Source organism: Sturnus vulgaris, chromosome 9 (assembly GCF_052056855.1).
Source record: "Sturnus vulgaris isolate bStuVul1 chromosome 9, bStuVul1.hap1, whole genome shotgun sequence".
Classification (NCBI taxonomy): domain Eukaryota; kingdom Metazoa; phylum Chordata; class Aves; order Passeriformes; family Sturnidae; genus Sturnus; species Sturnus vulgaris.
In genome coordinates, this window is record NC_142251.1 from 27241250 (window position 1) to 27261782 (window position 20533).

At 60.2% G+C, this 20533-nt stretch overlaps 1 protein-coding gene across 1 annotated transcript; it reads right to left on the reverse strand.

Moving 5' to 3' along the window:
• Nucleotides 1–1743: 1743 nt before the first annotated feature.
• On the reverse strand, nucleotides 1744–15289 carry CRIP2 (cysteine rich protein 2). Its single transcript, XM_014874802.2, has 8 exons — nucleotides 15164–15289; nucleotides 6651–6745; nucleotides 4785–4842; nucleotides 4193–4333; nucleotides 3898–3966; nucleotides 3296–3390; nucleotides 2943–3000; nucleotides 1744–2812 (listed from the first exon to the last, which is right to left on the reverse strand). The coding sequence occupies exons 1-8, from the start codon at nucleotides 15204–15206 to the stop codon at nucleotides 2745–2747; spliced, it is 627 nt and encodes a 208-aa protein (XP_014730288.1). The 5' UTR covers nucleotides 15207–15289; the 3' UTR covers nucleotides 1744–2744.
• Between the last annotated feature and the right edge of the window lie 5244 nt (nucleotides 15290–20533).

Sequence of the window (20533 nt, forward strand, 5' to 3'; positions counted from 1 at the left end):
TCTGTACCCTGGAGAGCATGTCTGTAATCACCAGGGCCCTCCGACTTTTTTAGCCTAAGTCCAAGTCCAAGTTGAAAAAAAAATAAAATATTTGACATCCCTGAGGGGAAGGATGTTTTCCGAGCATCAAGTAAAGGAGCACTTTCAGCTCACATAGACCTTCCAAAAATAAATACAAAAATGCACCGAGGTCTGTCATGAGAGGTGCCCAGTCCTGAGGATGGGGGGACACTGCTCACTCAGATCCTGAGCAGGCAGCTTGTGCCCTTTGGTGTAGCAGGATGCTGTGATATTTCCAGGCTTCCCAGCATTCCCTTGGGCAGCAGAGCTGAATTTTGTGTATTTTTAATTTCATTGCATTCCTTCAGCAAAACCCTCATGGGCAAAAGAAAAATGTAAGGATTTAAAAAAAAAAAAAAAAAAAAAAAAAGAAGAAAGAAAAGGAACTGGGGAGTTGGGGGTAAACCAGATCCTGTTGGGATTGCTGAGTGGCTGGTGCACATTTTGGGGCCAGGGAGATGCTGGGGAGGAAAATCAGCCTGTGCAGGCCATCAGGGAAGCTCCCTGCTGCAGGGGATGGCCACAGGCTAGCACAGGGAGGCTGGCTTATTAAACTCGTTAATTAATGATGGGAAATAAGAGTTGCAAGGGGAGATGGATCCGTGCCAGGGGCGCTGCTGGCAGCTCTAGTGGGATGAGTGATGGGCACCACTGATGCTGCACGGGGCAGACTTGTCGAATTTTGGCTGCGGCTCAGGGGAGGAGCCAGCAGAGTGACACTGCTCTGATTTACACCGCAGCCTTGTCCCTAAAGCATCCGCGGGGTCAGCTCTCCATAGAAACCCCAGCAAAACACCAACACACTGAGCCCGCTCCCGACCCGGAGCTGCGCTGCCCAGCCCTCCGTGCCTGGGAAAAGGCTCCGTGCCTCTGGGATCGCCGCCAGCAGGGAAAAACCACTGTCCTGAGGCGGGAATGTCGCTGCTGTGCCTGTCCTGCAGCTGTGCCTGGGCGAGGAGCGAGCCAGGGGCTGTGGTTGGCAACCAAACCCTTCTAGCGGGCGATGGAGCATCTCCGGGCTGGGCTGGGTTCAGCACACCGCGGGTCTGTGCTTGTCCCAGCACACGGGGCCGGGGGATGCCTGGGTCCCCGGGGGCTCTTACCAGGACGTGACAGAAGGGACGAGCCCGAGCAGCAGTTCCCAGAAGCCGTGTTTGGCTTGGCAGCCCAAAGCTCCGTGCCTCACTCTCCAGGCGCCCGGCTCCAAAGGGGAATAGCTGGAAATCTACAGCCAGGCCTGGCAGCAGGGCTGGGATGTGCCTGGGGACAGGGGCTGGCCAGTGTCCCCACACTGCATTCCTGCCCTGCTGCTGCCAGGCTGAGCTTTCCCCATGGCAGCCCCTGTGCCTGCTCAGCAAACCCAAGGCTGGGGAGAACAGTGGCACCTGCTCTTTAACTCCACTCATTTCCCACTCCCCAAAGCTGGGAAGGGCACATCCCACCCTACCCCATCCCATCTGCAGGGCCAGCACAGCTTCCTCCAAGCCTCTTGTGCTCGCAGGGCAGGGAACAGCTCCTCAGGATGAGCTCAGGCTCAGCTGGAGCTGCCTAGCCCAGCCCCAGGAGGAGCCAGCCACAGCAGCAGGCTCCCACCTCGTCGTGGGACCCCAAGGACGCTGTGTGGTGTGCACAGCTTCCCCTACCTCCTGTGCACCTCCTCCCGGAGCTGAGCTGCACAACACATCTCTCAAAACCTTTATTGTCAGCAGATAACAAAAGTCAGCCCTGCAGCAGCACAGGGAGGCTGAAGGGAGGGGGTGCTGGCACCCAGGGCCCCCCGCCCCAGCCCCCTCCCCTGCTCCTGGGCAGCAGCAGGGCTGGGCGTGCACGGGGGGACGGGTGACATGGGGGGCACGTGTCATTCTCCAAAGCAAGGAGCACATGTACAACTGCTTATAAATAAACAACAACAAGGAGAAACCTCCGGCTCCGGGAAGCAGGGGAGGGTCCTGCTGCCCAGGCCACCAGCCCAATGTGCTCTGTCCTCCAAAGGTGGGGAGGGGAGGGGAGAGGAGAGCCCCCTGCACCAGGGCTGCAGCTGCCAGGGGCCCCCAGGGGCATCAGGCTGGGGGACACCAACCTAAACCAGCCCACAGAGCAGGCTGGGCACCTGCCTGGGTGCACCTACAGGGATCCAAAGACAGGGATGTAGGGAGGTGCCAGACCTAAGAGTGGACCCAGGAACAGTGGGAGCCTGGGAAAGGCCAGGTGAAGGGCACTGCTGCCAGGTGTCACACATCTCCAGCAGCTGGTGAGGAAGAGGGATGGGCACCCTCACCTCAACCCCAAGCACGGAGGAGGGACAGCCTGGAGCACCCTCCTCCTGTGGTTGGACTCCTGCCATCCATCCATCCATCCATGGGACCACCTTCCCCCATCCTCAGCCCTTCGGGGCATCAGCACCTGCCCTACTGCCCCCCACCCTCAGAGGGCTGGTGAGAGGGCTGGGGAGGGCAGAGCACATTGGGAACCACCGGAGATCCCTTCTACCTTTGCCTTAAAACACTGAAGCTTATATTAGAGACTATGATAATAATAACCCAGGGGCAGGGCTGTCCTGCCCAGAGGAGTAGAGACAGCAGAGAGGGCACAGCTCCGTGGCCAGCCTGGTGAGGGTCTGCTCAGGTGGGAGCAGGAGGTTAGTACAGGGGGGCACAGAGCGTGTGGGCAGCTGGGGACGCTGCCTAGGGCTGGTTCTTCGCCTCGGGGTCTTTGTCATAGATGTAGCTCCCCACAGCTCCGGTGTTGACACCTGCACGGGGCAAGAAACAGCAGGGTGAGGACAGGGGCATGCTCCAGGGATGTGTCCCCTCTGGGTGGTGGCATGAGCACTGAGAGGGACCCTGGGCTTGGTGCCCACCCCCTGTGCCCCCAGTGCTCACCCTTTGGCCCGAAGAGGATCCCATAGCAGGGCTTGTGGCAGTACGGCTGTCCATCGTGCTGTGGAGGGCAGAGAGAGAGAAACATGTCACCTGGGCTGGGGACCAGGGAAAATCCTGTCCTCAGGACGTGCCCACCTGGCTGGACACCTCCCTTGCTCTTCCCCTGCAGACACCCCAAGGACCCCAGCACTTGCCCGGGCTCCTCCCAGCCCTGCCCTCTGCAAAGGCAGTGGGTGCCATCAGGGTGGCCTGGGACACCTCAGCCAGGACCAGGATGGCCTGGGACACCTCAGCCACCCCCAGAAGCAGCCCCAGGTGTGCAGGCCAGGGCTGTGAGGCTGGCACACCCTTACCTCGGCGTGCCCCCCCGGGGTCAGTGTCTTGCTGCAGCGCTCACAGCGTAGGCAGGGACGGTGCCAGTCCTTCCCCAGCGAGGTCACCTTCTCAGCTGGAGTGGGACAAGGACAAGGAGGGAAGGTCACAGCAGCCCCCTGCAATGTGCTGAGGGCAGCATTCCCCATGGGGGTGTCACAAAATCCCAGGAGAGCCCTTGGGATCTGCAGCCTCCCACCCCTCTGGTGCCTCGCAGGTGACACAGGATGGCTGAGGACAGCTATTAGCTCGTGGGAGGTGACAGCAGGGGACACAACGCAGATAAAGCCCTGCAGCCAGGAGTATATCCAACAGGACCGTCCCTGAAGGGTCATCCCTCTGTGCACACAACCCCCTCTCTGATCCAAACCCTGCTCCCAGCTTCTCTGCACGCCCCAGGGTTCCTGCACAGAGTCCAGGCCCCTGGGGCCGTGTCACACTATGGGGCCATGTCACCCTATGGGGCCATATCACCCTGTGGGACCCTGTCACCCTGTGGGGCCATGCCATCCTGTGGGGTTGTATCACCCTGTGGGGCTGTGCCACCCCCAGGCAAGCACCCACTGCCCAGTGGCCACCTTACCAAAGTAGACCCTCTTGCCACAGCGCGGGCACATGTTGGGCTCCCCGGTGAAGGTGGTGACACTGGAGGCTGGAAGAGAAGAGGACATGAGCCTGGGAGGTGGGGGGGACATCTCAGCCAGGTGGGGAGGACCCCACACACCAACCCTGCAGCCACAGCATCACCAGACACGGTGGCTGTGCAGTGGCTAACCCAGCATGGCAAAGGGACAGTCCTGGTCCTGCCCAGCCCAGCATGGCAAAGGGACAGTCCTGCTGGTCCTGCCCAGCCCAGCATGGCATTCCCTGCCCCTCACCTTTGCTGGGTCCCTTGGGAGGTGCAGCATTCACCTTCCTCTCCTCCACCTTCACCGGGTGCTCGATGGGTCCCGGAGCCGTCTGCCCCTCGATCTGAGGCTTGTCGTAGATGTAGGAGCCGGCCCCGCCGATGTTCACCCCTGCAGAGGGGCACAGAGGGGCTGCCTGGGACCCCTGGGGTGTCCATTGTCCCCCCATCCCCTGTCCCACTCCCCCAGCCCCACCCAGCCAGGAGCCATGCTGCACTTCAGCCCTGGCTTGCTTCCTCCTGACCCAGCCACATCTGGGATGGGAGAGTAACTCCACCTTCTGTCTGAATGGGAATTTGTTTCTTTTAAACATATTAAAAAAAAAAAAAAAAAAAAAAAAAAAAGGGGAAGCTGTCAGAATAGATTCCTTCCTTCCCTCCAGCAGCTCTCCCTCTCCCTCTGCACAAGGAGGGACTGCAGGCTGGGACTGCAATTTGCTGGCTCGATGCTCTGCCCAGCTAGCCTGATCTCTGGGATGCTGCTGTGGCCACCAGTGGGGTGAGGGAACCTGGCTCCTGCTGCAGCCCAGCACAGCCCCGGGGCAGGGGGCACACAGACCTACCTTTGGGGCCGAAGAGTGTGGCATAGCAGGGCTTGTGGCAGAAGGGCTTCCCGTCGTGCTGGGGAGAGAGGGCACGGTTAGGATGCTGAGTGGCCACCACGGCGCCCCCAGGGGCACCTTCAGAGACCACCATGGCCATGCCTACACCCTAAAATGCACCCAGCTCTGGGTCTACCCCACCTGAGCACTCCTGCATCAACCACTGGGCTGTTGTGCACTCAGCCACGGCCACCTCCATGCCCTGTGTGGCACCTGCCATCACCTCACCCCAGCCCCCTGTGCACAGCCAGCCCACTCTGGGTGTTCAGAGCACCGTGGGAGCTCTGAGCTTCACTTTCCCTGCCTTGGGCCAGGATCAGAGGCCCAGCCCAGCTGCTATGGACCCCGCTATCGTCTGGGGCCATTATCACAGGAAGGCATGAGGCAGGCGATAAGCCCCAGAACTCCCCAGAGTCGCTTCTCATGGGCCAGCTGGAAGCCAGTCCAAGAGAAAAGAAGGAGTGTTTGTGGCTGGGGCAGGGGGCCAGCCAGCAGGGCCTGGCTGGAAAACCCACCGGGAGCCTGTGCTCAGGCAGGATCCCACCCCATAGCCCCGCTCAGCATCTCAGCCCTGCCTCTGCCCCCTGCTCCTGCCCCCCATCCCTCTGCTGCCCGCAAGGGCTCCTTGTCCACCAAGGGCAGGGTGGCAGCTGAGCAGAGGTGCCAGGACAGCCAGAGGTGAGGCTGGGGGAGCGAGAAGGCTGCGGGCTGGCCAAAGGCAGCTGCAAAATATTGCAAGGCATAAATGTGAGTGTGCTCACGGCGTTGCCGTGCCAGAGGGGAGGGTAAACATTTGACTGGTCTCCCCATGACACCTTTCCAACCTAACCTCCTCAAAAGGAGGGAGGAAAAGCAGGGAAGGGCCAAATCTGCTCTGAGCACAGTCAGTGGGGCTTGGCTGCCATCCCCTATGGGAACAGAACCCAACCTTATATGGAGAAGCAGCAAATCTGGGCTTTGCCCAGCCTGGAGCACAGATCCTGCAGGGCAGGCCCTGCTTCCCCCCGGGGTGGGGGCCACCAGCACGGCTGTCCCTGCCAGAGCCAGGCTAAGGAGCTGGTGACACCGTGGAATGACAGGTGCTGTGCAAACCCAGGGCTCCGGGTGTCACACGGGGACACTGCTCAGCAAAAACACAGTTGTCCCTAAGCCTGAGCAGCTGCCACCACCGGCGTGGTGCCTTCACACTCCCAAGTGCTGAGGAGTGGCAGTGGCATCACACTCCAGCACAAGCTCCAGGGCACAGAGAGCATCAGCACCGAGCTCTCCTGTCCATGGCAATCCAGGCATTCCCCATTCTTGGTGTTTTTAACCACAGGGCAGTGCAGGCTCTCGGCACACACACCTCTCCAAACGAGCCTGCCCAGTGCATGGAGCTTCAGATGCTTCCTGGGGCACGCCAAGCCCAGCCACAGCTGCCTGGGAGCCCAGGGTCACAGAGCAGGGACACCACACGTGGTGCCAGCACCACTCTGTGGCTTGCCCAGGGCTGTGCACAAGAGCAGCCTGAGCTGCTGCAGCAGCCACAGCGTGTTCTCCTGGGCTTGCATGCCCCACACAGCATCAGATCTCTGTTCCTGGGTCCCCCAGCCCTGTTCCTGGATCCCCCAGCCCTGTTCCTGGATCCCCCAGCCCTGTTCCTGGATCCCCCAGCCCTGTTCCTGGATCCCCCAGCCCTGTTCCTGGATCCCCCAGCCCTGTTCCTGGATCCCCCGCCCTGTTCTTGGATCCCCCAGCCCTGTTCCTGGATCCCCCAGCCCTGCTCCTGGATCCCCCAGCCCTGTTCCTAGATTCCCCCAGCCCTGCTCCCACCCTGGCAGCCCTTACCTCAGCGTGCCCACCCGGCGTCAGGGTCTTGTTGCAGCGCTCACACTTCAGGCAGAATTTGTGCCAGTCCTTGCCCAGGGAGGACACCTTCTCGGCTGCAGGGGACACGAGAGAGGGGTGAGCCGTGCCCAGCACCCCCTGAAGCCCCTGTGGCACTGAAGGCTGCGGGAACCACGGGGGGCTGCGCCCGAGAGGGGCTGCACTCTCACAAAGGGCTGCTCACGCATCACGACACAGGAGCCACTCTGCTGCAGCCCTGTGGCCACAAACCCGCAGTGTGACCCCTCACAGCACTGCCCCGGCTATTAGGAAGAAGACGAGTCCCATCCCAGCTGAAAGCAGGACACCCTGCAGCTGTCACCCCACAGCCATGCTTTCCCACGCACCAGTCCAACAGCGGTAGCGTTTTCTTTCCTGCTCCCCGCGTCTATTTTTACCCACCACGTTACCCGGAATGACTTCACTTCACTCCCATTCAAATATTTGGCGTTTCCATGCCCACCCCACCCGTGCAGCCACACTCCCCCCACGCACAGCCTGGGGAGCCTCAGCTGCAGCTCCAGAGATGCTCCTGGAGGAGGGAACAGGAGGGAACAGCCTCCACTGTCATCCAGCACGGACTTTTGGCCCTGGAAAACACCTGTCCCCTCGTCCCCAGCATGGGAACAGGCACAACGTGTGGGTGGGCACACAGCCACTGCCCTTGCATGGCCACAGCTCGCTGCCAGCACTGAGAACAGCATCCGTGGGCAAATTCGGGGAAGGCAAATGCTTTGAGACTGGCTGTGTGAATACAAACACAACCCTTCCGTCTGGCCCTGAGCACTCCAGGAGCACCCCGGGAGGCAGCACAGGCTGCCAGTGCTCCTCTTGCATCCCCAGCCTTGCGCCATCCCTTCTCCCTCCCGGCTCCTGGGCTGCCTTGTGCCCCCCACGGATTCCTGCTGGCCCTCCCTCTGCCCTGCACATGTGCGGGGACAGCTGGAAAACAGCGGGAGCCCGTTAAAGCCACCGTAAAACTAAATCAGGAGAGCCAAATAAAATATTTAACAAGCGAATGAAAGCGCAACGGGAGCCATGAGAGAATCTCCTCCACCACGTCAGGTTTGTCCCCCGGACCTCAGCAAATGTCACCTGTGTGCACCCACTCGAGATGGGGGGCAAGGGCTCCCCACAGGGCAGGTCCTGGCTTCCAGAGCCACCTCCTCCCAAGGCAAACAGCTGCATCCGGGGCATGCCACAAGGCCAAGATAAGCCGAAACAATGGCATCACCACCCAAAAATTCCACCCAGCGCGAAGCAGGATGGCTGGTGGCGGGAGGGGCAGAGCCAGAGCCATTGCACCAGGGTGCACAGGAGACTCCTGACAGTATCCCCAAGCAAGCACGTGGAAAATGGCCTTTGGGGACTCACATCAGTCAGAAGAAACTCCAAATCTATCTCCTGCTGATGAGCCAAACCCAGGCAGGAGCAGACAGCAAGGCAAAGGGATGCCCCAGCAGAGCCCGGGATAAACTTTGCCTGCCCGAAGTTTCCAGGGCTAATCCCTGCTGGCTGCAAGCCCAGGGGCTCAGGAGGGCCCATGTCTCCCCAGCCCCACACAGAAGGCAGCACACAAGGAAGGGGCCAGGGCCAGAGCTGCCCTCCTTTTCCTCTGCAACCCTCATCTGCCTCTGAGAGCAGAGAAGCAGCCATGGGGTGAGCAGCCCCCAGAGCACAGGGATCCCCCAAAAGCAAGGGGAATAAGAGAGGTTCCAGCACCCCACTGCAGGAGCCCTGCATCCCCCCCAGCCCTCCCGGCAGGAACGGGCTCCTCCCCGGGGTGACCAGGGAGGGAAACGGAGCGTGATGGGCTGAAAGCCGAGCCAGGGGCTCGGGGCCAAAGAACCACTCGGCTTTGTCACAGTGGATGCACACAGAGCCGGGCCAGGCTGTGCCCCGGCTGTGTCACCCCCAGCTCCCCCCTGCCCCGACCCAGCGCCGTCGCAAAGCAGGGAGGAAACCCAGGCGGATGTTTTCCAGAGCCCACGGCAATTACAGCCGGCCACAGCCCCCAGCAGCTCCTTCCTGCTCCCGCAGTGACCCCCCCAGGAATATTCCAGCAGATGGAAACCCTGCTCCGCCCGGGTGGATGCATCCCTGGGCCGTGCGGAGCAGGAGGGGTCCGTGGCAGGGCATGGGGCAGCAGGGAGGAGGTGACAGGAACACCCGGGACACCGGGACAGCCCGGGAACCACGGGGGTGCCCCCGCCTCCCCCATGGAAATGCTGCCCGAACAAGGATTCCCTGGGGATGCACGGCCGGGATGCCTTTTCCAGAAGGCATTGTTTGCACGGAGCGGAGGAAGCCGCTTGGAGCCACCCCAGCCCATTTCCAGGGCAGCATCCCATAAATCACAGCGCAGGGAAGGGACCAGCGCCCAGATTTCCTGTCACTCGGCCACAGCTGCTCCGCTATTGCATCAGCTCCAGGGAAAAGGCTCTTTTTGTGCCACATCCCAGCAGTCCCGGCCCTGCAGGAGCATCCCGGGGCTGTGTCCCGGGGCTCTGAGCAGGGGACAGGGGTGGCACAGGGCAGACGTGTGGCACTGTCCCCAGCCTGTGCCACCAAGGGCCACTCCCTGTGCTCTCAGCATCACAACAGAGCAAACAGAAGAGTTAGCTAATGCTTATATCCTGCTGTTTTCCTTCTCTCATTCTAGTGATACAGATATCACTAGAAAAGGCACAATTGCAGCAGACTTTTTTTTTCTCTCTTTTTTCAGATATTGCACGTACATCCTGCTCTGCCCCTGAACGCCCCCCCTCCCTTATACACAGCTGGATTTAAACCAGCATCCCCTGGAAGGGCAGGGTTAAGGGCGCTTCACTGCAGGAATTTGGCCTCTGCCACAGATTTGGGGTTTGCCAGCCCTGTGTGAGGTGCCCGTGGATAATAAACCTAGAGGGAACAGCCCCGAGGTGGATTTGCTCTGTGCAGGGGATGCAGCCCACACTGCCGAGGAGGCTGTCAAGGCAGACTGATCCCATGGCTCCAGAGCAGCCCCGCCCCAGAGACAGCACAGCTCAGCCCTAAATTACCCACCGTGCCCAGACAAAGCCGCTGGCACGGCCAGAGGTGGGCGCATCTTCTCAGGATGGGAAGGGAGCATCCCTCCTCCCAGTTTCTGCGCCGCCGGCCGCACCGAGCCAGCCCCAGCCCCTCGCACAGGTATTTCCACAGCCTGACGTCAGCGCTGCTCCCAGGAGGAGCCTTATTCAGCAAAACGAGCTGGAGCTGCAGCTGCGTCTCTACAAAGACGCATCCATCCTACCACAGCCCCGGGAGAGCACGGGGAAGGGCTGGCAAAGGCAAGTCTGGCAGTGAGGATGCCAAATCCCCGCAGGAATCCAGCGACAGGCATCCCTGGCACAGAGGGATGCTGGCTGGCTGGCTGTAGATGCACTTCAAAGCAGCTGCAGACACAAAGGAATGAAGAAGGAGAGGTGCAAGGAAAGGAGCCTGGTAAATGGCTGGAAACAAAGCCAAGAGCCATGAGCCAGCAGCCTCATCCCTTCCCCAGCTCCTCGCCAAGTGGCCAGGAGATGGAAAAGGTGGAAGTAGAAGGAGATGGAAAAGGTGGAAGGACAGGCTGAGGGTTTCCTGCCCTTGCCATGCCAGGCTGTACCCCAGCCAAGCTGCCCTGCCCAGGGTCTGCAGTGCCTGCCCAGCCCTGCCCTGGGGCAGCTCCTCTCCCCCATCCCGCAGCCTGACGCTCACACCACACCCTGGTTTGTGGCCAAACGTGTATATTTAGCTTCCCTGCAGCAAGGCAAGGCAAGGCAAGGCAGCCCTCCAGCTCGCTGGGCTCCCTCCAAGTGTGCAACAAAGCCAGCTCAGCACGGCCTTGCTGCAGAGCACAGCCAAGGGGAGCAGGGAATATCCCAGGGGGGCTCCCCCACTTCCAGCCACGGGGAGAGACAAGGTCTGTCCCGGGATCTGAGCCACTTGGGTGCAAGAGAAGGGGGTTTGACTCCCAGCCACAGCCCAGCACTGCTCCTCTCCACCCTGCTGCTCCCTGCCCCTCCTCTGGCACAGCCTCACCTACTGCAGGCACTTCCCTGGCCAGGAGCCTCCAATCTCCCACTCTGGTTTGCAGGGCCAGCAAGTCCCTCTCCATTTTCCACAGGGATTCACCAAGCAGCATCTGAATGGGATGAATCTGAGCTCAGGCAGCTCAGCTGTGTCTGTGCTGGGAGAGGATCAGTGGTGCTTCCAGCTGATCCTGAGCCCAAGGAATCAGCTGCTCTCCACAGCAGCTCTGCATGTGAGGCATGGCAGGCAGGACCCCGGGGTGCAGGGGCTGCAGCCCACACTGCTGGGGGACGCCAGGGAAAATCAGAGTCCACAGGCACAGGCAGGCACACACACACAAAGCACTGCCTGGGTAGCTGCTGCCTCAGTGCACACTGTTCCTTCCCTCTGCACACTGAGATGTCATCTCTGGCAGGCAGTGCTGGGAGAATAAGACACTTCCCTGGCCCTTTTCAGCAAGAGCAGGATTCTGGGACATGCTGGAGCAGCCAAGCTTGCCAAAGTGCCCCTCCTGCCTCATGGCTCCTCACCTTCCTGTTTGACCCGGGGCTGAGGATGCTCAGGGTCTCCCTTGGGGCCGCAGCACTGGTGTGTCCCCACCACAAATGCACGGCAGGATGGTGGCACAGCTCTCCCCATCCTCCTATCTCCCTCCATCACATCCCTGATAGCTTCGGGGCCCTTGGCAGGAGCAAGGGGCACCACCATCCCACAACAAGCAGAAGTGGCACCACGGCTCATGCTCCAGGCTCTGCGTTGGATTGCAACACCGCAGTGACAGATTTTCCATTACTCCTTGCTTGGGTGTTCCTGCTCCGCCTTTCCTTTCCAGTCCCATCACCTCACCTCTCCCCATCCCTGTGCTCCTGCCAGGGACCTGGAAGGAGGATGGGAACACGAGGATCTCTCTCTGCCTAGAAGCTGGGACACGGGTGCAGGACTCTGTAATCCAGACACCAAACTGAGTCAGCCAGGAGCAGTCCTGGGCTGGCAGAGAGCTTCCTGCCAGCTCCCAGCCTCCAGCACCCACAGCCCCAGGAGCAACCCCGCTCCCACTGCTGGCAATGCCAGCAGCCCCAAGAAAGCCCAGGACACGAGAGCAGGGGGCTCCACCCCTCACACCGCCCCATTCCACACTCCCACAGACCATCTTCTGTGCTTTTTTTTTTCCTGAGGGAAAAACTAATGCTAGTCAGCCTGTTCTTCAGCTTCCCACAGAGGCATCCCTCCCATCGGCAGGGCTCTGAGCAGGGAATTGGAGCATCCTTAGTTACTGCTCTGCAAGGTCCTCTCACCCTCCCAGAGCTGGCAGGAGGCAGCTCCCAAAGAGCCCTGGCTGTGCCCACACTGCCCCTGAGCCGCTCCCTTTGTTAGGGACTGCCATGGAAATCAAGCCCTCCTGCCTCTCCTGCCCCACCGTCTCCCTGCCTGGAGCCAAGGACTGCAGTTACTTATTAATTGCACAGCGGCTTCTGCAGCTTGAATTTCACCGGGCTGAGCCGGCAGTGATGTGCTCTGCAGGGAGAGCACCCCACACCTGGCTGAGCCCCACACCTGGCTGTGCCCATGTCCTGCTGCCCCCACACCTGGCTGTAGGGTCAGGCATCATGTGCATGTCCCTGGCAGCACGCTGAGCTTGTGCCCTCCTCGCATCCCAGTCCCCCTCTGGAATTCCCCCGCAAACCAACGCTGGAGAGCAGCTTTAAGCCTGAGGGGTTCCTGAGTGACTCCCACCTGTTTTCCTGATGCCCCTTTCCGAACAAACAGAGCCTCCCACCATTCCTCACGCTCCCCAAAACCCATCCTCAGCCGGACCCCGCCGCACGTGTGCCGGCTGCATCCCTGGAGCTTGTGCCTGCCTCGTGCTTGGGATGGGAAAACAGGAAACCTCCCGCTGCCACAATCCCCCGCTGCTCTGGGAAGAAAGGACGGGAGGCGGAAAGGCTTGGCCAGGGCTCCGGTGACCCTGCAAAACTCATTTAAGGCTCAGCAAAGAGAGAGGGAGCTGGGGGAATGTGCGGCGGTTTGGCTGCAGGAGAACTCTGGTCCCTCCGGAGCTTCCTGCCAGGAGTGATAACCTAAAGCCAGCCCTGAGCCCAGCCCGCTGCCACCTGCCAGCGGGGATGGGAGCTGGCCCTGCACCCAGGCTGCTCCTCCAGTTAAACATTCACCTCCCGAAGCAGGAAAGTTAGCCCCAACCGTCCCTGGAAACAATGTCACAGACCTCAAAAAAAAAAAAAAAAAAAAAAAAAAAAAAAAAAAAAAAAAAGAAAAAATCTATTTTTATATTTCCCTGTGCTTTTTAAAGGAAAAAAGCTCATTCTGTAGCTCAGGAAACGCCCACATCCTCCTGACTGCGCAGGGAGGAGCCCACTGGATTTTTCCAGGGAGCATGAAGCAACAGGCAGGCTGGAAATGAGTTTTCCATGGGCACCCGGGAGCGGCGGCGCGGGGCTCGGCAGCGGGAGCCGGCGGCATTTCTCACCCGTGACCCGCTGCAATCCCGGGCTGCAATCCCAGGCTGCAATCCCAGGCATCCGGGCATTGCTCATTCAGCACTGCCAGCCTCCCGAACAAGCGGGGCTTTATGAATCTATGAATCACCTCCCCGCTAAGCTTCGGGCCGGCCCAGGAGTTCAGGAGCGACACCAAACCCCGGGCTCGGAGCTCCCATCGCCGGCACACCGGGAGGAAAATCCGGGATCCGCATCCCGGAAAGACGGCTCGGAATGTGCATGGGGCTTTTATGCACTGAACAAACGGACTCAGGTTTATTCTTCCAGAGCCTGGGCGGTTCCTCAGGGGAAAGCTCAAGGCATCAACAGGGACACGCTCCAGCCTAGCTCAGCTCTAAGCACAGAGAAGTTTTTTGGTTTGCTCCCGTTTCAGCTCACCCCCTGTCGCCAGGTCTCTCTCAGGGGCAGCATTCCCTGTGGGATGGGGGCTGGCACTGCCCCCTCCCTGCCTGTGGGGCAGGCACCGGGACAGGGACCACCGCACCTACAGAAACCCCCCGAGCAGAGAGCAGCAGGGGTACAGCCCTGTTCCCCCCAGAGCACATCCTCAGGACACCCACAAATCCCCCAGGACACGGGGAGAGAAAAAGAGCACGGACACTGCTGGGGATTCCTCCTGGCACAGCCTGGCCTCCTCCTCCTCCTCCAGCAAGGCAGGGGCCCCTGACCCAGCCCCGACCCCCCCACGCAGGGCAGGCTCATCCCGGAGCGACAGCAGCGACTCTGCCCCCGGGTCAGTGCCCAGCTGGCCGGGCAGCCGCTATTTTCTGCTTAAAAAGGAAAAGATTCACACAAAGAAAGATATCCGAGGGGCCAAGCCCTTCCCACCCACACACAAATAGGTTTATTTAAAGGAGGAAGACAGCAAATTCCTATTTCCCTGTGTTTACTTGGAGATGGCCGGAAAAGAATGAAAGCACCAATGCCTCCAATGCTCAGACATCATCAGGACCCTTTGGTATTTCTCCACCAAACAAACACACCGAGGCAGCAGGGGCCGGACCCTGGAGATGGGGGGGCAGATGGGCAGAGAGGGCTGCAGAGAGGCAGCGCCAGCCCTGCCGGACCCCTGGATCCATCCCCAGAGCCATCCCGAGCTCACGGTGCGGTCCCAAGGGTGCTCACCCAGGGGCTCGGGTCACTGCAGCTCCTCGGGAGCGGCACGGCGACACCAGGGTCGAGGATCAGCCGCTGCTCCCGCCTCCCTGCCAGCCTCAGGCTGACAGGAGCCACGGCAGCCCCGCTTCCCAGAGAGCCTGACCAGCCACAACCCCGAGCAGGGCCCTGGAGACCTGCAGGGACTCTCTGCTGCCCTAACGCAGCCCAAAGCCGCCTTTGCTAAAGTCCCGTAGCAGCCCAAAGCCCTCATTAGCTCGCCCAGCTGGGGGCTGGCTGCGAGGCGAGACAGGGAGGGGTGAAAGCGCACCTGGGGCCAGGTTTGCGGGGAATCAAAGGAACCGGCTGGGAGAAGGAAAAGGTTTTGTTTGCACCTGCCACTGCTAACTTCCCTTCCCCGAGAGATCCTCCGAGCCACGGGAGCCCCCATCCCATCCCATAGCGGCCGTGCCGGGTGGGCTGGGCTCCCCTGACCCAAACCAGGGGACAGGAGCCACCCCAGGTGCGGGCACACACCTCAAACAGAACTCCTCAGCCCGGCAAGCCGGGGGTCACCCACACCTTCTGTGCCCCCTGCCCAGGGCCAGCAGCCCCCAGCACGGCCGGGGCTGTGGGGCAGGGCAGAGGGGCCGCTCCGGGGACACCGCGGGGAGAAGGAGCTGCTCCCGGTTCCGGGGGAGCCCCGTGGGGGAAAAGGGCAGGCGGGCACGCAGGGGGCTCACGGAAGGGCGAGGCGGGGATGAGCGCCGGCTCCGGGCTGGGAGACCGCTCTGAGGCACCGGGGATGCGGGAAGGGGATGCGCTCACCGAAGTACACGGTCTTGTCGCACTTGGGGCACTTGGATGCCATGGCGGGAGAGCGGAGCGGAGCCGAGCCGTGCCGTGCCGAGCCGTGCTGTGATGTGCCGCGCCGTGCTCCCCGCTCCGCCCGGCCCCCGCCCACCGCTGCTCGGGGGGAGCCGGGGCGGGGCCGAGCGGCGGCGGGGCTCGGTACGGCTCGGTACGGCCCGGCCCGGCTCCGGCCCAGCAGGTGCCAGGTCCCGGCGGCAGAAAGAACACCCCCTGCCCCGTCTCCCAAAGACCATACTCGGGACGCCAATGCTCCCGACTGGGAAAAAACCTGGGAAAAAAACCCTCCATAATAAACAGGTTGTAGTTGAGCGACGCGACTTGTGGGGTTTTTACCGGCCCCAAAAGATCCGGCCAGGAGCTTCCCCGGCTGAGCCCGGCCAGCAGCGGTCCCCGGGACATGAGTGGGGTTTTGTGGGCGCAGAGGGGCTCGGGCATGTCCCATCCCCCGCGGGAGCGCGCAGCGCGTCCCCGTGCCCGCCCCAGCCCCGCTCGAGCATCCCCCGGCTCCCGGCGCCATCCCACTCCGTTGCCATGGAAACTCCCATCTCCAAAACCCCTCCGGCTGCTCAGGGATGCTCAGGGAGCCGTGAAGGCACGGCGAGGACACTCGAGGAGCCATGGCGAGGCGGGAGAGCCCCTCGGTGCCCGGGTGGTGCGGGGCTGTGGTGGGTGCCAGGGCTGGTGCCAGCGGAGCTGCGCCCCTGCACTGTTGGTAAACAGGACATCTGCCGCTCGGCGGGCGCAGCCTTGCATTATTCATCAGCCTGGCTCTGCTCCGCCGCCATTGTCACTGAATTCCTGTCTCTGCCGGCAGCTGGTGCAGCTGCCAAGCGCCCGCCCGGCGCACGGGCAGCCTTGGGACGGGAGCCCGGGGCTCCGGGACGGGACGCAGTGACCCTGCCGTGGGGCCGGAGGGGCCGGGGATGCCCCACAGCGAGTTCTGCATCTCCCGTGCTCCCCGCTGGGTCGGGAGGCGCAGGCATCCCTGTCACTCCCCGCCAGCTGCTGTCACAACAATGTGTGGCTTTGTGGGGTCCCTGCGCGGGGGCAGGTGGCAGCGCTGCCTCCGGGGCGCCCCGGCCCCACACGGGACCTGGGGGGGGGCTCAGACCCACCGTGGAGCCAGCGTGCCCCAGCCCAGGCCTGCAGACACCAGGGCAGGAGCTGGGCATTTGTGGAGATGTTGATTTTGAAGGCCAGCTGCTGGCTCCAGCACAGTCCCATGGCAGCTCCTGTGGGTCCCTGTGTGGTACCCGGGGTGTCCTGCAGCCCTATAGCACCCCATGGCAGCAGGCAGGTGCCAGCACAGCATCCCTGTGCCTGCAGCAGCTCCCATCTCATGCACTGAGGGGACATCCTGACAAGGGTCTCCTGTCTAAATCCTCCACATTCCACACCCCGAGGCAGCCTCAGCTGGAGTTCCAGCCCTGGGGGCCGAGGGGTGTAAGAGGAGGAGGAAGAAGGCTGCATTCCCTCCTTTTGGGGATGCTGCAGGACCAGCACCCAGAAGGTGCCGGCCAAGAGCTTTTCACACTCAGAGGCTGAGGGGAATTAAGACAAATCACCTAAAGGTGTGAATCCCTGCCTGTAAATGCGCTAAATCCCGAGCGGATATGCTGCTTCAGGAGCAAAGTGGCTTTAGCTGGTCGTGTCTTAATCTTCCCCGATTTAGGCTCGGCGTGCTCCTGCAGGAGGGCGGGGATGTCCTGGAGCCTGGGACAGGAGACTGGGGCAGCACAGGCTGAGCCGGCAGGGATGGCAGAGCTGCTGTGGGGACACCCCTGAGCCCGCCGTGCCTCTCGCCAGGCAGCACATTCATCATTTCACCAAAGGATGAATTTCCATCAGAAACTCCAGGGCCCATCCCTGTCCAAGGGCTGAGCCGAAGGTGCGAGGCTGGGACCTCTGCCTAGGGCGGGTCAAGCAGAGAGCTCCGCACAGAGATTAAGGGAAAGTGAGGAATAAATAACGAATAACTCCCTCCAGGCTGCCTCTCCTTTGGCTCACCTCTCTCCCCCTCCCTGCACGGACTCCCCTCAGCTCTTTTTTCTTCATTCAGATACAAATACCACAAAAACTCACGGACCCAGACAGAGCTGCTCCTAAGGGGAGCTGGGGGCTGGAAAGGCTTTCTCTGCTCTCGTGTTTTCTGGCATTTGGGATGCCTTGGATTTGTTACAGGGCAAGAAGAGGCTGGGGGGGGGGTGAGGAATAAAAAAAGGTTATGGGGAAAAAAATAAAAAAATATTATGGAGAAAAAAAATAATAAAAGGTTATGGTAAAAACCCCTGCTGCTGGCTTCGTGTGCCCAGAGACCAGTGATCCCTGTGTGGCTGCAGACCCTTGGCTGGTGCAACATGTGCAGCCACATGCCAGGGCCCTCTGTCCCTCCTGACAAGGTCACCCCAGGGTGACACACTGCAGCTTTCTCTTTATTTCACCCCTGAAACTCCTGTGTCCCAAACAAAGACAATGGCTGCTGCCCATGGCAAGTACCAGCCACTGCCCACAGGCCACCCCAGTTCTGCCTCAGATCCTTGGATTAGGCAGGAGTTCAATGGAAAAAGTGTTTGGGCTTTCCTTCACGGGCTGGGAGCAGTTCCCTGTGATGGGATGGAAGAGAAAGAGCCTTTCACAAAACCTGGCAGAAGACTTTATTCCTTATTTCATTTATTCTGTACAGCCCTCCTGGACGTGCAGTGCCTGCCAGGATGGATCTGGCGGGCTGGGCAGAACCCTGCCTGGACCAGGAGAAATGTGTCCCAAATATGAGGATCCCGGGGCTGGCTGGGCTGGGGGACAGCCACACACACGGGGGACAGCCACACTGCCGGGTACCCAGCCTTGCTGTGCAGCATCAGTGCTCAGCGCAGGGATTAGGAAGGATTAGCAGGAGACGGGAAGATGGAGGAGCAGAGGACGGGCTGGCAGGGGCTCGTCAGGCAGCACATGCCACCGAGCAGCTGCCCGGCCCTGCAGCCCCAGCCAGGCACTTGTCGCTCCTCTCTGTCCTTTAAAAGGCATCCGAGCCCCTGCTGGTATCGGGCAGCGCCGATAGCGCTGTCACGCCCGCGATAAACGGGTTTGCAGATATCCCCTTTGTCCTTGCCATCTGCAATGGATGTCCCCGTCGTCCCCGAGGGGCCGGGGCTGCCCAGGGCTGCTGAGGATCCCGGCAGGCTGCACACAGATGCTGGGGATGCAGAGCTCGGCGTGAATCCCGGTGGGGCAGGGGTGATGCCTCCGTGCAATGCCTGAAAACTTTTTTTGGTGCTCCAAGCAAGAAAAGGCAGGAGACCAGCTGGAGAGACCTGAGCACAGCACTCAGACCCATGCAGAGAGTGGCCAGGGGTGGGGGTAGCTGGAGCCTGGCTGTCCCCCAGGTTTTCCAGGGTGTCCCAAGGAACGGGCTGTGCTCAGACCAGGCTTCAGTGGCAAAGTTCAGCTCAGGGCAGTTGGCCATTAAGCCCTGTCAGTCCCACGGCCCATGCTGTGGCCAGAGGTCAGGCTGGCCATGGTGCAATGTGCCTCTGAGGGCTGGCACGGCAGCAGGAAAAATGTGCACAGTGCCTGCCCAGCTTTCATGTGGCTGTGTCCCACATGCACAGCACCTCCAGGACACTCCCAGTGAGCCTCTGGGGGAGGGAAGGGACTGGACACACATAATCCATGGATGTCCCCATGGCACCGTGTTCTCCTTCAGCATCACCCACCCACTAGGATGCATTTGGCCTCGTTTCACACCAGATATTCCAGGCAGCTTCCTGGATTCAGGGAAACCCAGTTTGGCTGCTCATCCACATGCTCCACACCTCCCTCCTGTCCTGCCTGGGGGCAGCCAAAGCACAGGCAGGGGGAACAAACTCGCTCCTGCTCAGATGGAAAATCTTTGAACGAGCACAACTTGGCTGAAACCCTCCAGCCAGAACCTGTAAATCTGCTCCCTGTGACGCTGCCAGCATCCCACAGAGCTCTGCATCCAGGTGGAGAGTCCCCTTGCAGGAGGGAAAGGAGGAAGCTGTCTGCAGAAAGATGCTGAATTTATGTTATTCATTCTCACTCCAGGAATGTGGTGAATGAACTTGCAAAGCCCAGGGCAGGAATCAAGTGTGCTTCAACCCTGACCTGCCCTGACTTTCTTCCAGGCTGAAGAAGAGGTGGAGACAAGCCCCAGCCCCACAACCCATCTGAATTTACTGTGTGTCTTTTCTTGAGGCAGCTTTCCTCCTCCTGCACGGGGGAAACGTGACTGCCAGAGACTGAGTCTTCCACCAGGCTTTAAAGCTGCTCAAGCAGGGCAAAACCCTTCTGTCAGTCCCCAGGGAGGGAAGCAAAGGCAGGAGGGACAAGGAGATGTGTTCTCCTCCCTTGGGAAGGGCCATAAACACCACCCACACTCAAGACACCTTCATATTCTGAAGATCCCATCACTGTTGGCTCCTGCAGGCTCACCTCGAAAGGCACTGACTACATTTACAGGAAGAACCCCAAACAAACCCTCTCTCACCAGCTCCAGGGCTGTCCTGCCCCGACTTGCCTTTCTGCAGCAATCTTTCCTTTCTCCTTCTAATGCTGCTGCCAAAGCTTATTTGGGTTAATGGTGTTTTTAAGTCTTTGCCCTCTTGCTGGATTAAGGAGAATAGAAAAGATTTCAGGGTCCACTTTCTATAAATGAGTCAAATTCATTCCTTCTCCTCACAGTCAAAACCTGCCGGATTTTATTTGTGCTCCTCCCAGAAATCTCCCAGGCTGGCACGCCTCCCGTGCCACTACTCATCCCATGCCCCTGTGAGCAGGTGAGTGCCCCCTCCTCCTCCTGGCAGTGGGAAGCAGCTCCTCCATGATGCAATCCTGCCATCCCAAAGAGCCTCTCCAGCTTCCCAAGGTCTGGCTTGTGTAACACTTGCACTGAGAGCCAGAGCCCGCAGCAGAGCTGGCACCGGCTCCAAATTTCCATTTCAAAAGAAAATTTCAGCGTGTATTTTGCTTTACAACTCTCCAATAGTGTCCTGGTTACAACCCTCCTCCCACAGCAGGAATGCCAGGTTGGGAATTGTTAGTTTTGGTCATACTTTGCTTTTTTCACATTGTTTCATCAGTGCTGTTACAGTCTGGGCGCTGCCTTCATGCTACAGCAGCAAAAGCAGAGATCACAGAGAGCTGCTACTGACAAGCTGGTAAAATGCAATGTAAAAAAAAAATCCCACAAAATACCAAAATTAACCTTTTTTTAAAGAAACAATTAAGTCTGTTACAAAAGCATTTTGGCATAAAGTATTGTAGGAGTGTTTGGATTTCTGTTTTGTTTTTTAAGTACTTTCCTGA

What these genes read in the sequence shown, in the direction of transcription:
- CRIP2 (XM_014874802.2), bottom strand. Translation starts at nt 15,206, where the DNA reads ATGGCATCCAAGTGCCCCAAGTGCGACAAGACCGTGTACTTCG. An exon ending in TGGCAAGAGGGTCTACTTTG is followed by an intron (nt 3,391 to 3,897) that starts GTAAGGTGGCCA and finishes GTCCCACTCCAG; the next exon opens with CTGAGAAGGTGACCTCGCTG. An exon ending in CCCCGGGGGGGCACGCCGAG is followed by an intron (nt 3,001 to 3,295) that starts GTAAGGGTGTGC and finishes TGCCCTCCACAG; the next exon opens with CACGATGGACAGCCGTACTG.